This window comes from Chelonoidis abingdonii, chromosome 2, assembly GCF_003597395.2.
Source record: "Chelonoidis abingdonii isolate Lonesome George chromosome 2, CheloAbing_2.0, whole genome shotgun sequence".
NCBI lineage: Eukaryota > Metazoa > Chordata > Testudines > Testudinidae > Chelonoidis > Chelonoidis abingdonii.
The window spans coordinates 140,281,359-140,294,004 of record NC_133770.1 but is presented as its reverse complement, the minus strand read 5'-3'; the positions used below and the strand labels follow the sequence as shown (position 1 = coordinate 140,294,004).

At 41.9% G+C, this 12,646-nt stretch overlaps 1 protein-coding gene across 4 annotated transcripts in view; it reads right to left on the bottom strand.

The window, feature by feature from the left end:
• OTULIN (OTU deubiquitinase with linear linkage specificity) overlaps nt 1-12,344 on the bottom strand; it is a 52,899-nt gene extending 40,555 nt beyond the window's left edge. Inside the window, exons 1-3 of one of the 4 annotated variants that reach the window (XM_032789728.2) lie at nt 12,109-12,344; nt 11,122-11,315; nt 2,791-3,021 (exon numbers count right to left, since the gene is read on the bottom strand). In XM_032789728.2, the coding sequence (XP_032645619.1) occupies nt 2,791-3,021; nt 11,122-11,252 (362 nt within the window). In that variant the 5' untranslated portion in view covers nt 11,253-11,315; nt 12,109-12,344. Of the gene's footprint in view, nt 1-2,790; nt 3,022-11,121; nt 11,316-12,108 lie in introns of those variants that run through there. The other 3 variants (XM_032789730.2, XM_032789731.2, XM_032789734.2) reach the window with 3 other exon arrangements.
• Between the last annotated feature and the right edge of the window lie 302 nt (nt 12,345-12,646).

Here is a 12,646-nt window from a genome sequence, read left to right as displayed (position 1 = left end):
CTATCTTCCATCAAATCCCCAGAGCGACTCATCAATCAAGGCAGATAGGCTGGCAAATGCCTATTTTGTGGGTTGGGGCCAATCTGGTAGGAGTGCTCAGAGGCTGCCTACTAGGTAGGTTTCATTCAAAGCCTGGCTGGAGAAGGAGATGGGGTGGTTATGCCACTGCTCACCTTATAACTTTTAGCAAAGTGATTAGAGCACTCACCTGGACCTGGGAGACTCCAAGTTCAACTCCCTCGGCAGAGGGAGAGAGAGGATTTGAACAGTGGTTTCCCACATCTCAGGTGAGTTCTCCAACCACTGGGCTAAAACTTACAAGGTAGGCATTACCACCACCACCACCATCTCCTCCTCTGGCTGCTTTGTGTGGAGTTAGGCACCTGCCTAGCTCATTCTGACACAAAATAGCTTAGGCGCCTAAGACCCTCGAGTGCAGGAGAGTGGTTCCCAGTTGCGAATAGCTAGCAGGGATAGCTGCCTCCCTGCAGTCCCAACTTCTGTGAGAGGGGCATGGCTTCGGACACGTGCCTCTCATTGGCATCTCCCATTGGCTACATTGGGGGAGTCCAGCTAGTGAGCTGGCTTTTATGAATCATGTTCTTAGAAGACAATTTCTCCTCATTCATTATGTAGGCAGTACGGGACCTAACTCAGCTTTTGTGAATTGCAGTGTTGTTCCTGTGATTTTCTAGATAAACACTAAGTCCCTGTATGAATGTAGCCGTTATGCCCTTTTCTCACTGCTAAAAAGGGTGATTTTTTTTTTTTTTTTTTTTAACCTCAAACTAACTAAGGTACGTGAGCTATTCTGAGGTAAAAACACAGTGAGGTCAAGGCACTTCAGTTTTAGCAGCGAGGAAAAGGCCTGAGAAAATATCTCTGAAATAAGATCAGAGGAAAATGTGCTAATGTGTGCAGAACTGCAAATTTTGTGTTGAAAACTAGTAGTTCAATAGGCGTAACAGTGACAATGGGGGAAGTCTGTATAAGGAACAAGGGTAATTTTTCTGCCTAATAGCTTGTGTTTAAAAAGTATACGTACTATTCCAAATACTGTTTACAATGTGTTATGCTGATTTCAGTGTTTTGTGTCCATTCAGTGTTTGTTTAATATAGAAATTGTATGGCCTAATCTATACAAGAAAGACACTAATAAAGAATATCATCTCCATCCAGGGTTTTATATATAATAGTCCTAAGGATTAGCTCTGTAGAATGCATTTCCAAACTGCAAAAATACCTTCTTTTATTTGTGTCTAAATTTAAAATAGAAATTTCAAAAGGGTAGCAGTTTGTGACTGGAGTGCCCCCATCCTTGTGTCTCTAACCTCTTTTTGCCAGAAGCTGGGAGTGGACAAGGAGTGGATCACTCAACGATTGCCTGTTTTGTTCTTTCCCTCTGAAGCACCTGGTATTGGCCATTGTCAGAAGGGACCATTGGTCTAACCCAGCACGACCATTCTTATATTCTTAGCCAGACTACAAATTATGACAGGGCAGCAAAAACCAATACCTAGAGATCAGTAACTGCTACCTGGAGCAAATTGTGCCGGGAGCAGTTTGTAAACACTACACCAGCATCACCCCTTGCCTGTGATCTACAGCAGTGGTTCTCAAAGCCGGTCCGCCGCTTGTTCAGGGAAAGCCCCTGGTGGGCCGGGTCGCTTTCTTTACCTGCCATGTCCGCAGGCCCCGCCGATCACGGCTCCCACTGGCCGCAGCTCGCCATTCCAGGCCAACGGAGGCTGCGGAAAGGGCAGCCAGCACATCCCTCGACCCATGCCGCTTCCTGCAGCCCTCGTTCGCCTGGAGCAGTGAGCCGGTGGAAGCCGCAATCGGCTGAACCTGCGGACGCGGCAGGTAAACAAATCTGATGGCTACTCTGTGTCCTATATAAAGCGAGTTAATGGACTTAGTCTAGTTCCTAATGAACTGGTGCTTGCATCATAAAAACTAATCACAATTAGGATCCTCACTGGCAATTTAAGCTGAGAGGCCGAGGATCAAAGGGTCAGACAGTGCTTTATGCTCAGTGCTATAGCTGGACCACTTAGTTCACTGGGATTGAAGTGCATAGCAGGGGTGCTGGAGCAATTTGTATAGTGGTGGTACTGAAAGTCATTGAACCAAACTGTAAACGCTGTATAGAAAGGAAAGCACTTCAAGCCAGGGCTGCAGCAGCACCCCTAACATCCCTAGTTCCAGCACCTATGGTGCATAATGGGGGCAACACTGGTATATCTACATTTGCACAGCCATTGTTCCTGTTCTGTGTACAGATCTATTTTAAATCCTATTCCTTTCACAAGCATCAAATTCACAAGCACCCACAAAGCTGAAAATTGGTAGTAGAAAAAAACAAAGACTTGTGCTTTTACGCAGTATCTTTTTCCCTCAAAGGGATACAATATTTCTAGATAATATAGGTGAGAATAAAAAGAGGAGTAAATACTCATACAATAGTTTCAAAATGTTCTCATATAGAAAAAGAGAAAAAGAACTTCAATAACTAGAGAATGGATATATATCTAGCACACAGTAGCATTTGGCACATATGTAGCACACAATGTTTAAAGAGGAAGCCACCTGTATAAGAATATCTGAAGTCAAAATGATCTGGTATGGCACGATCCTCTGTAAAACAGTAATGTGCTTATCTGTTTAGACAAATATAGGGTGCTGGGTTAGTTTTTAATATTCATTTTTTAAAATGCTTTGAATATACTGAGACATTCAAATAGACGCCAATTCCACCAGGAACACACAAAATAAAACCCAAAACGTTACCTTAATTTGTCAGAGTCTTCAGAAATGTTACCATCTTGCTTTTTCTGGATTAAATCTCTGTTTGCTTCCTCTTCACATGATTGTAGATCGCTCTCCTGTGGCACGTCTTGGTTTGAACAACTGTTTGACCTAGTCCTCGGTTTTAACATGGTTTTCTGTTCACCATTCGCCACTTCTGGGTTACTCGTTCTCTGGCAGCCACGCCGACATACCCAAGTGTTTCCCATGTTTCTATAAATAACATTTATATTTAAATGCCTTTAGAATTATTGAAGTCAACATTTTCTAAGATTTTAATTATTTTCTTAATATGTAGTCTTTATCGCCATTCTATCACCAGCATTTTAACAGTAACACACATGTAGGAGTACAGACTAAGTTGTTGATAGCTGTCCAAATGTAGTATTGAGTATCTCATTAAGTAGGGCTTTAAAATCTGCAGGAGGATGCAAGCTAGGTAATTCTTCTTACTTGTAACGGAGAATAATACACTTTCTAACTAGTAATATACTGCTATATTGTCACTGATAGAATCTACTATATTGAGACCTGGTTACCATAAAAGATTGTATCTGCAAATTTTTTGTTCATTCTTTATGAAATTATCCCCACGACACACAGGCCTACACAAGGCACTGATTATGTTTAATCAACTGAGGTTTTTCCTTCACAAATTCTTAAATGTAAGTCAATCTAATGCTGTGTTAGTGGTTGCATTGATTAGACTGCCATGCACTACTGTTGTGAACACGCCATATACACAATTAGCGTTGCCAACCCTCAGGATTGGCCTGGAGTCTCCTGGAATCAGCATCGATCTCCCGGTGACTACTGAAAGCAATCCAGGAGATTTTAATAGGATATTTTAAGAAAATGACATGTCATGTTGGGGAAAAAAAAATCTCCTAGAAAGCTTCAGTCAGAGTTCGCAACCCTTTACACAACGCATGCTGTAATCTTTTTCACTTGCTAGTTATCTCACACCAAAGATCTGAACAATCGCCACATGACTATTCGGTGTTTATTAGTGGTCACAGATCACTATTAGAACAGATACTTAAGAAAGCACTATTCTTGTACAAATTCACCATGTCTGCAATAACTGAATAATAAACCAAATACACTATTTCATTTACCCTTAAAGTGGAATGAATAAATGCAAAAAACACTCCTAAACAAAGCATGCAGAACAAATAAAGAAAAGAATAAAATCATTTAAAACTAAATGTATGGAAATGTAATTCCACATTTGGAGTTGTCATCTCACAGATAATTAAGCACAGTATTGTGGTGGAGAGAGAGAGAGAGAGAGAGAAACACTTTGTATACATTCATTTTGTTGAGCAACTTTCATGAAAGTTTGGATCCTGGTTCCTGGGAAGCCAACCAGCTCTGCAACAGACTGAAATCTACTTTATTAGATAGAAAAGGAAACTTTTAAAGAGTAGGCCCTAGTTTGTGTTTTATGATTTTGTTTTTTATTATAATCATTTGTTTGCATCACTCTGTTGTTCCTAGTGGGATCTCTATTCATTCTTAAATAAACCTTCTTTCGTTTAATTACAAGTGCTGTGTAGTTTATATGAGCGGTGGTTTACGGTAAAACTGGGGAACACTGCTTTTTTGGCCGTGGAGGATCTCTGGGATTTCTGAGAGTGGCCAATGTCAGGGAAAAATCAAATGCTCAAACTACAAAATGGGGAATAACCGGCTAGGTGGTAGCACTGCTGAAAAGGATCTCAGATTTAGAGTGGATAACAAATTGAATGAGTCAACAATGTGATCCAAGATGCGAAAAAAGTCTAATGTTCTGAGGTGTATTAAAGAAAGTGTCACATGTAGGACATGGGAGGTAACTGTCCTGCTCCATTCAGCACTGGTGAGGCCTTAGCTGGAGTACGTTTTTTCTAGGATTCCACCATTTACAGCTGAATGAGAGTCTGCCCCCACTACTGGCGGATGATTAGGCCTTGGTAATAATACATGCCTTTGTTACCTCCCAACTGGACTACAGCAATGTAGCCTACTTTGGCATAAAACAGTAGCCCACAGGAAACTACAACTAATACTGTGTGCAAACTTCAAAGATATCTTCAAATCACTACACTGGATAGCCAAAGAATATCCTATCTACAGGGCCGGTGCAACCTATTAGGCGACCTAGGTGGCTGCCTAGGGTGCTAGCATTTGGGGGGCAGCATTTCGGGTCCTTCAGCACCAACCGCGGCGGCTGCATCTTCGGCAGCCCCAGTCGGTGGCGGCATTTAGGTGGAGGGACCTGGGGTACGGGGGCGCAGGGAGGGCCACCGCAAGTAAGGGGGGGACGTGGCACGCAGGGGAACCAATCCCCACCCCAACTCACCTCTGCTCTGCCTCCTCCCCTAAGCACGCCGCCCTGTTCTGCTTCTCTCTCTCCCTGGAAGGTGGGAGAAGTGGAGCAGCAACAGCATGTTCGGGGAGGAGGCAGAGCAGAGGTGAGCTGGGGGGGAGCTGACGCATGGCTCCCCGGGCTGGGGGGAGCTGCTGCGGGGGCGGGAGAGGGGGCCTCAGGGCGGAGGGGGGGAGCTGCCGTGTGGGGGCGCAAGTTGGAGAGCTGCCACAGGGCTTGGAGGGGGCGCAAGTTGCAAGTTTCGCCTATGGCACGAAGCATCCTTGCATCCACCCTGCCTATCTAGTTGAAGATTTCCGCACTTACTTTCAAAATGCTTAAGCATTTCGGTCTACAATACCTAAAAAATCATCTAAAACACCAGGAGGACCACCATTATAACCTTGCTCCTCGGGTGCAATGGAATTGTGTACTGGAAGAATAATTCATTTATGCAAGAGACAGCTTTCTTGGAGGCTGATCCAACACTGGAATGAATTCTGGCAGAATCTAAGAACTATTTTAAGCATCACTATCTTCCATTCCAAGTGCAAGGCACATTTGTTTGACCTTGCCTTCTCTAATAAAAGTACATACCACAGTATACATTAAAAAAAGAAAATCCACACACAATTAGGAAGAGGAAGAGAGAAAGAAGAAATCAGTGATATGAGAACTGAAATAAATACTGTGGTAACATATTTTTGTCCAAGTGCTTGCAGCTGCTGAGATCTTGGTTTTCTAACTAACTGGTACACCTGTAGGGAAGCATGCTGCTTCATCTCGGAGATCTTGACTGTCTCAACTCAAGCTTTGTATGGCACCCAGATAACCATGGTGATGGGTGCCATACAGTTGAAACAATATTTCAATATCATATTTGATATTTATGCAAAACAGAATCTTTCCACCTGAAAGAGGCTCAGATTTTTAAATATTATATACATATAGTGCCACTGACATGCGGACAGCTGATGGGTGAAAGGCAGCAGCCAGCACTAGACATTTTTGTGGGAGAGCTCAATTTTGGCCAATGACACACAGACAAGCCATTTCTCTTGTGAACATTTCCATCGAAGCTTGAATATCTATGCAGAATAGACAGAACAAATTGGGTGTTAGTTGCAATGTCTCACTTGATTTTAGCAAAACTTAAGGGAGAGGGATTGGCTCACACACTCATTGAATGGCTTTAGCACCATTTTAAAGTTTAATAAATTTACACATGCAACGCTACACAATGCAAAATTTAACAGAATACTGTGGCTAATTTTGTACTTCTGATGCACTCCCATAAGCAAAATAAAACCACAGTAGCTTCAATGAGTCAGCATCCTGTACTTGTCAGTTTTTGCTTAGTGGACACACAGGCCTAAGCTTTCATTTAAAATGATACCCAGCAAAGAAACTAGTAGTTCTGATTATTTAATTTTATCCTACTTAATCCATCTCACGGTTGGTCTGATTTTTTTCTTCCTCATTAAACTGGCTCCTGTACACTACTTAAAAGTTGCTCCAAAGTCTCATGGAGCACAGTTTGAAGTTCCAGGAGTGACTAATTCTGCTTATGACTTCTGGGGAATGCCCTTGAGAGAAAATAGATGGGAAATACCCACCAACGGATACAAAGGGTGTAATACAAGATACATTATATGTTCTTGTGATTTATACAAACTTATTTTCCTTCTTATTTTTCAATTTGCAGATCTGTTTCCAGAAAGTTTTGCCTTCCACGTTTTGTGCTAAAGATATATAGAGTTTTCTACACACACTGACAATTTGCTATTTAATATTCCGCACTTCCTTGGTGGAAATTATGGATGGGCAATGGAATGTGAAAGAGAGAACATTTCTCACATAGAATTTCTCACCATGAAATAGTTTAAACAGTTGCAATAATCTATTTTGGGGGGCAACAGAGGGTGGATAACGTGATGATTACCATTTCTGTTCATTCCCTCTGGGGCACCTGGCATTGACCACTCTTGGAAGACAGGATATTGAGCTAAATGGACCTTTGGTCTGACCCAACATGGCCATTCTTATGTTTTTGTAGAAGGAATTTGATAATGTATTTCTAGGAACTTTAAGTAATCTGACAAGCCCATAGTTCTCCACCCTGCCTGCTTGGTATTAGCGTCTAACCTAGCAGGCTGTACATCTTCAGGATTTCACATAACATGGTTTCTTACAGACTGTGCCCATCAGCAGTTCACCAGACTTCTCTGATCCTCCATTTTTTGCCTCGCTCAGTGCAAGTGAGGTTACTTCTGCTACTCCTGCCATCAAAAAAGCCTTCCCGTGTCTCTCTCCTTCAGCATCTTGCAGTCATTTCATACCTTAGCTACAAGTATCTGTTTTCCCTTGCTATAGTATGCAAATTCTTTCCCCTGCTATTATTTATTATTCTAAAGTGGCTTTATTTATGAAAATTCTATAAAATGCTTTGTGATCAAATTTGTATGGAAGATGTTCTACCAATTATAAATGTGTAATTATTTATTTTATATATGGTAGAGCTTCTCTGCCCCTACGTAAACTTAAACCTCCCCCCAAAAAATCTCATTTTGGCTTCAAAGTCCAAATCAGTGGGAGGCCACGGATTGTGTTTTCCCTAGTTGGGTCCTGCTTGTCATATCTATGGTCCACAAACCATGGCTGGTGCAACCACAATGATGCAGTGTGTATGTTATTTTGCAGCTGCACTGCATATTTCGGCAAATTTGATAGCCATGTTTTTTGGGAGGCTCTGGCTTCCTTCAGGCTGATTGGCAGCTGCATGCTGAGAGATGAGTAACAGCCTGTGTTAGAGGAGTGGGTAGAGTAAATGTCTTTTTCTCCCTACTGCCTCTTCACATCTTATTCCCACAGAAAATCATACCTGGCCAGGATTCTCATACTCTAAAGAAAGAGGGTAAGAACTGGACAGATAAAGAGAGCACGCTGACTACTGTTTATAATCTAAACAAAATGAAAAGCTGAAAAACTAATCACTTCTGCTCATGAGAAGTATTCTCAAAAATACAACATGCTATCCAGAGATCCTGGACACTACCACCTCCCTCTCTCCAGGAGCTTTCAGTTCAAACCCTCTTCCCCTGTGTTAAATATAACACAATACACGCTTCCCCCAGAGGACCTCAACAAATTTCCATGTAACACAAAACCAGGACGAGAAGCAAACATAGACCTGAAGAAATAATAAATAGAAGATTGGTTGGTATTAAATGTGAAATTCCTACAATGAGAGAGTGGAAATAAAAACAGATAGAAACAGAGAACATAACCAAGCAAATGCCTCATTCATGTCATTGAAGTAAGGTTGGTTGGTTTGTTTTTAGCCTGCTGTAATGTTACTTTTTTCATGTAGTCTACAGGGAGGGTTTAGAATTGAGGTTAGAAAGAGAATTAACCCATGAGAAAAATCACCGTCTTAAGTAGCAGTCCACAATAGGCAAATGTGCACTCTCTGCACTACCAAAAAGAAAACAAATGAGATGCCTGATCATTTTTCTGAGGTAAGCCTGAGGATTTCACATTTTGCCCAGGAGAAAAGTCAGTTACCACTGTACCACTTGTTAATTTTAGTTCCAGTCCTAGAGTAAAAACTCTTTTACCACCGAACACGTACATAGGCAGAGCACCTCCACCATTGTGCTGGAACCTGGAGGGATCCCCTAAAGTGACAAGGTAATTCAGTCCTCTTTACCATTAAATCATTGGCCTCTGCTGAGACCAAGACTGCGAACTGTGATGGCAGTTTTTGGTGATAGGGATGCTGGTCTTCTAGAATTGTAACAATGCCAAATTTACTTTACACAAGGGACATCAAACAGCTGTCAATCTGGGCTGAATCTGCAGCAATCTAGAACTCAGTAGAACTCCTTACCATCCATCCCTCTCTCTTATAAAGCTTTCAAAGGTATCAAAGATCAAACACAAGTCAAGTGTCAATTTTGCAATAGATGAGACTGAGTGTCAGTTCAAAACAGGAATAGCTATCAAGGTGGAGATTCAACCATCTATAAATGCCTAGATTAAGTTACATATAGGGAGAGACTTTTAAAAAACTGCTTAATAAAGTCACAACATAAAATACAGAAACAACGTAATGTCAAATTCAAACCAAGTCTCTCATCTACAACATGATAAGGTTAATTTTCAACGGACCAAAGCTTAGCCTATGAAGATCATACACGAAGCCTTAAAAACACTAAAAAAAGCAAACAACAAAGAGCATCACTAATAACGGAGCGAGCCAGTTGATATTTTCTGCTCTTCAACATGATGTTACACTGTTTTTCCAACCCAATATGGAACACTAAAAAGAAATACAATGCCTGCAGTCACCGTGGATACAGGGCACAGAAAAACCTCTCCCTTCCAGTTGTCAAATTAATCAGCTCAGTTGCCACCATCTGTGTGCATCTATTGCAAAAAAAAAAAAAAAAAAAAAAAAAAAATGTCAACCTTCTTCTGGGACAAATATTAAAAAAAAAGCCATAGGATTTAAACATCCCTGCACCCAATGACATTCAGCGACCCACGTTAGATTGTCCACTGGATCAGCATGTATCATGGGGGAAATAGAGAGAGACGGGACAACGAAATCCAAAGACCCAACTAAAAAGGAAATAAACCACAGGGTCACTAGCCCTTGACATTACTACTGATTAAGAAAACATGTACTTGGGTCATTACTTTCTGTCCTGCCAAACTCAGACAGAACATATAGCACAGTATACCAAGCAGACACTAAAATCAAGTTAGGCTTAGAAAACACACTGTTCATGTCCACCCATGTTAATCCTTGTTCTCATCAAGCAAACCGCAAATGGCATCTTCAGTTCAGGACCCAGAGGGTCCATGAGGTTATCATCCCCATTGGTCCCAGGCCCACAGTCACCACATCTCAGGTAGCCGCAAAGTGACTAACGGGGGGGAGGCTGTAAGGACTGGGAGGATGATACTGGCTGTTGGGAAATCCCCACACCCCCAGCCAAAACACTGTGCTCAGCAGCACGCTGGGAATGTGCTAGTTTTGCTCATAGAACACTGTGCTCCCCAACTCCAGAGACTAAACTGACCACTTTGCAGCACCTTCAAAGCACAGGGTTCTCTCTGCTAGTAGAATTTTTATTCACTGTGGGACTTCATTCAGATGTCTCTCAGTTGCGCCCAGAGCCTTTCATAGATGCTACCTCAGTCCCAGGTGCATTCTTCCTAGTGGCTGCTTGGTTCTTCTCAGAAGGCTACTTGATGAAACATGTCAAGCTCCCACTTAGAAGCAAGCCATAGCCTCAGCCATAGACACAGGGTATGTCTACACTACCCGCCGGACAGCGGGTAGTGATCAATCTATCGGGGATCGATGTATCGCATCTAGACGAGAGACGATACATCGATCCCTGAACGCACTCCCCGTCAACTCTAGAACTCTACCAGGGCGAGAGGCAGAAGCGGAGTCGACGGGAGAGCGGCGGCCGTCAATCCTGCGCCGCGAGGACGCGAAGTAAGTCAATCTAAGATATGTCGACTTCAGCTATGCTATTCTTCTTGCTGAAGTTGCGTATCTTAGATCAATCCTCCGCCGCCACCTCCCCTGCCCCAGTGTAGACCAGGCCAAAACATCATCAATCACCAAGTCTAGGGAAGCTTCCAAAGATTTAAAGGCAGTATTCAATAACCTCTCTATGAAAGGACAGGCCCTGCTGAGGCTTTATATATTAGAAGGGATTCTTCTAATGGGACTAGTGACCTAACGATATGTAAAATCTCTGGTCAGCAGCTCAGTTCCCTAAGAAAGGGAGTACATGAGAAATGGTGATGCTAACAGCTGACACAGAGGGAGGCAGAACAGGTACACAGAGGTGTCCATCGCACAGCAACCAGATTAACAAGGCTCAGTGTGCTAACAAACAGCTTTGCTCATGCAAGACAAGAGGCATACATTATATTCTTACAAGTGAACTGCTTTCCTCTTGCCAGGGCACACTCCTTCATGGAAGCAGATTTTTGAAGGTGAGCTCTGTAAATCATCACCATAGATCAAGAACCTCATTATCTGTGAGAATAGGTGGTGTCTGCACCCCATGGCAGCAAGTGCCAGCAAGGCCAGCCTGCAAGGCCAAAACTACACCCACAACTAACATCAATCCTAAAGAAAACAAAAAAAACCCAAACCTTGTATCAAACAAAGAGAAAGCAGCACCACTCAACTCCAGCCTCACTCCCAAACAGACCCACAATCATTTGCAGGAGAGAGAGAGAGAGAAACTAGAAATAGCCCAATAAAATGCCATGATTAGCATTAATTGATACTAAAACAGAAGAAGAGCTCCCAGAGGGAAATACAGACACTCTCCCTCAAAAAAAAAAAAAAAAAAGTTGCACAATTCTCTTCAATAAGCACAATTCTCTTCAATAATTACTTCTCATCTACTTCCCTTGATCCCTCTTTAAATCCAATTTTCCCTTCAAAATACTGGCAGATAAGAATCTTTAGTAAAATATTTTGTAGACATTACTGGCTCCTTATCCTGAGGTTGTAGTAAATTTTGAATTAAAAAAAAAAGCCCAACAACCTTTGCACGATAATAAACATTTGCTTGTTTAATCTCTCCCAAAATACCTTCGTTTGCTCAGACAAGTGACTGTAGCTCCAAACACAGAGCCTCATGATTAGCTATCCAATCTATTTCTTAACAGTTGAGACTAAAACGGTTTGCTTTTTAAAGGTATAAAACTATCCTTTGTACTTAAATTAAACTGCTGCAGAGAGTTAACTGCTAGCTGACTCCGGTTTATTTTTATCTCTGCTCCCATCCTGGGTAATATAGTCACATTTCTTTCTCATGTCTTCCTGATTCAAACCTGAATTCTCAGACAAAAACGACTGCAGATTTTGCTCCCTCCCCTTATTGAGTATTAAAACAGAGGCAGTTTTATACCTTATTTGGTTTTCCATCGGCTTTCCTTGCTGTGCAGGCTTGCAATTACCTCCATTTTTCAGCCTAAATCACCATGTCATTTATAAAAGGGAAAATATATTTCTTTACGCGTTGTCTTGTCTGGGTGCTTAAGCTCCTACTAGTTTCGATGCAGTTACTTTCACTTTCGCTTTTTCATCTCCTGGGACGAGACATATTTCAACAGTCTGCCCATGTAATTATCTTTGTTATCACGTGGGGGGTTGTTGTTGTTGTGTACAATTCTCATCAGTCAATAAATTCGAAGGGTAACTAGTTAAACCTTTGCTTATTACAGCCACACACAGCTCACACGCCCGCCGCTATCACGTGCTGCAGTCACCCCTGTTTCCCACTGACAAGATAGGCTTCAAGAGGATCTGTAAATCCCCATGTATTGTATTTCACTATTGTTACCAAATGCACACCGGTGTTTTAGAAAAAGCTGATAAGATATAAATACCAAATTAATCACGCTGTTTAATTGAATTGACTGTTGATAAAAACACTGAAAAGACAA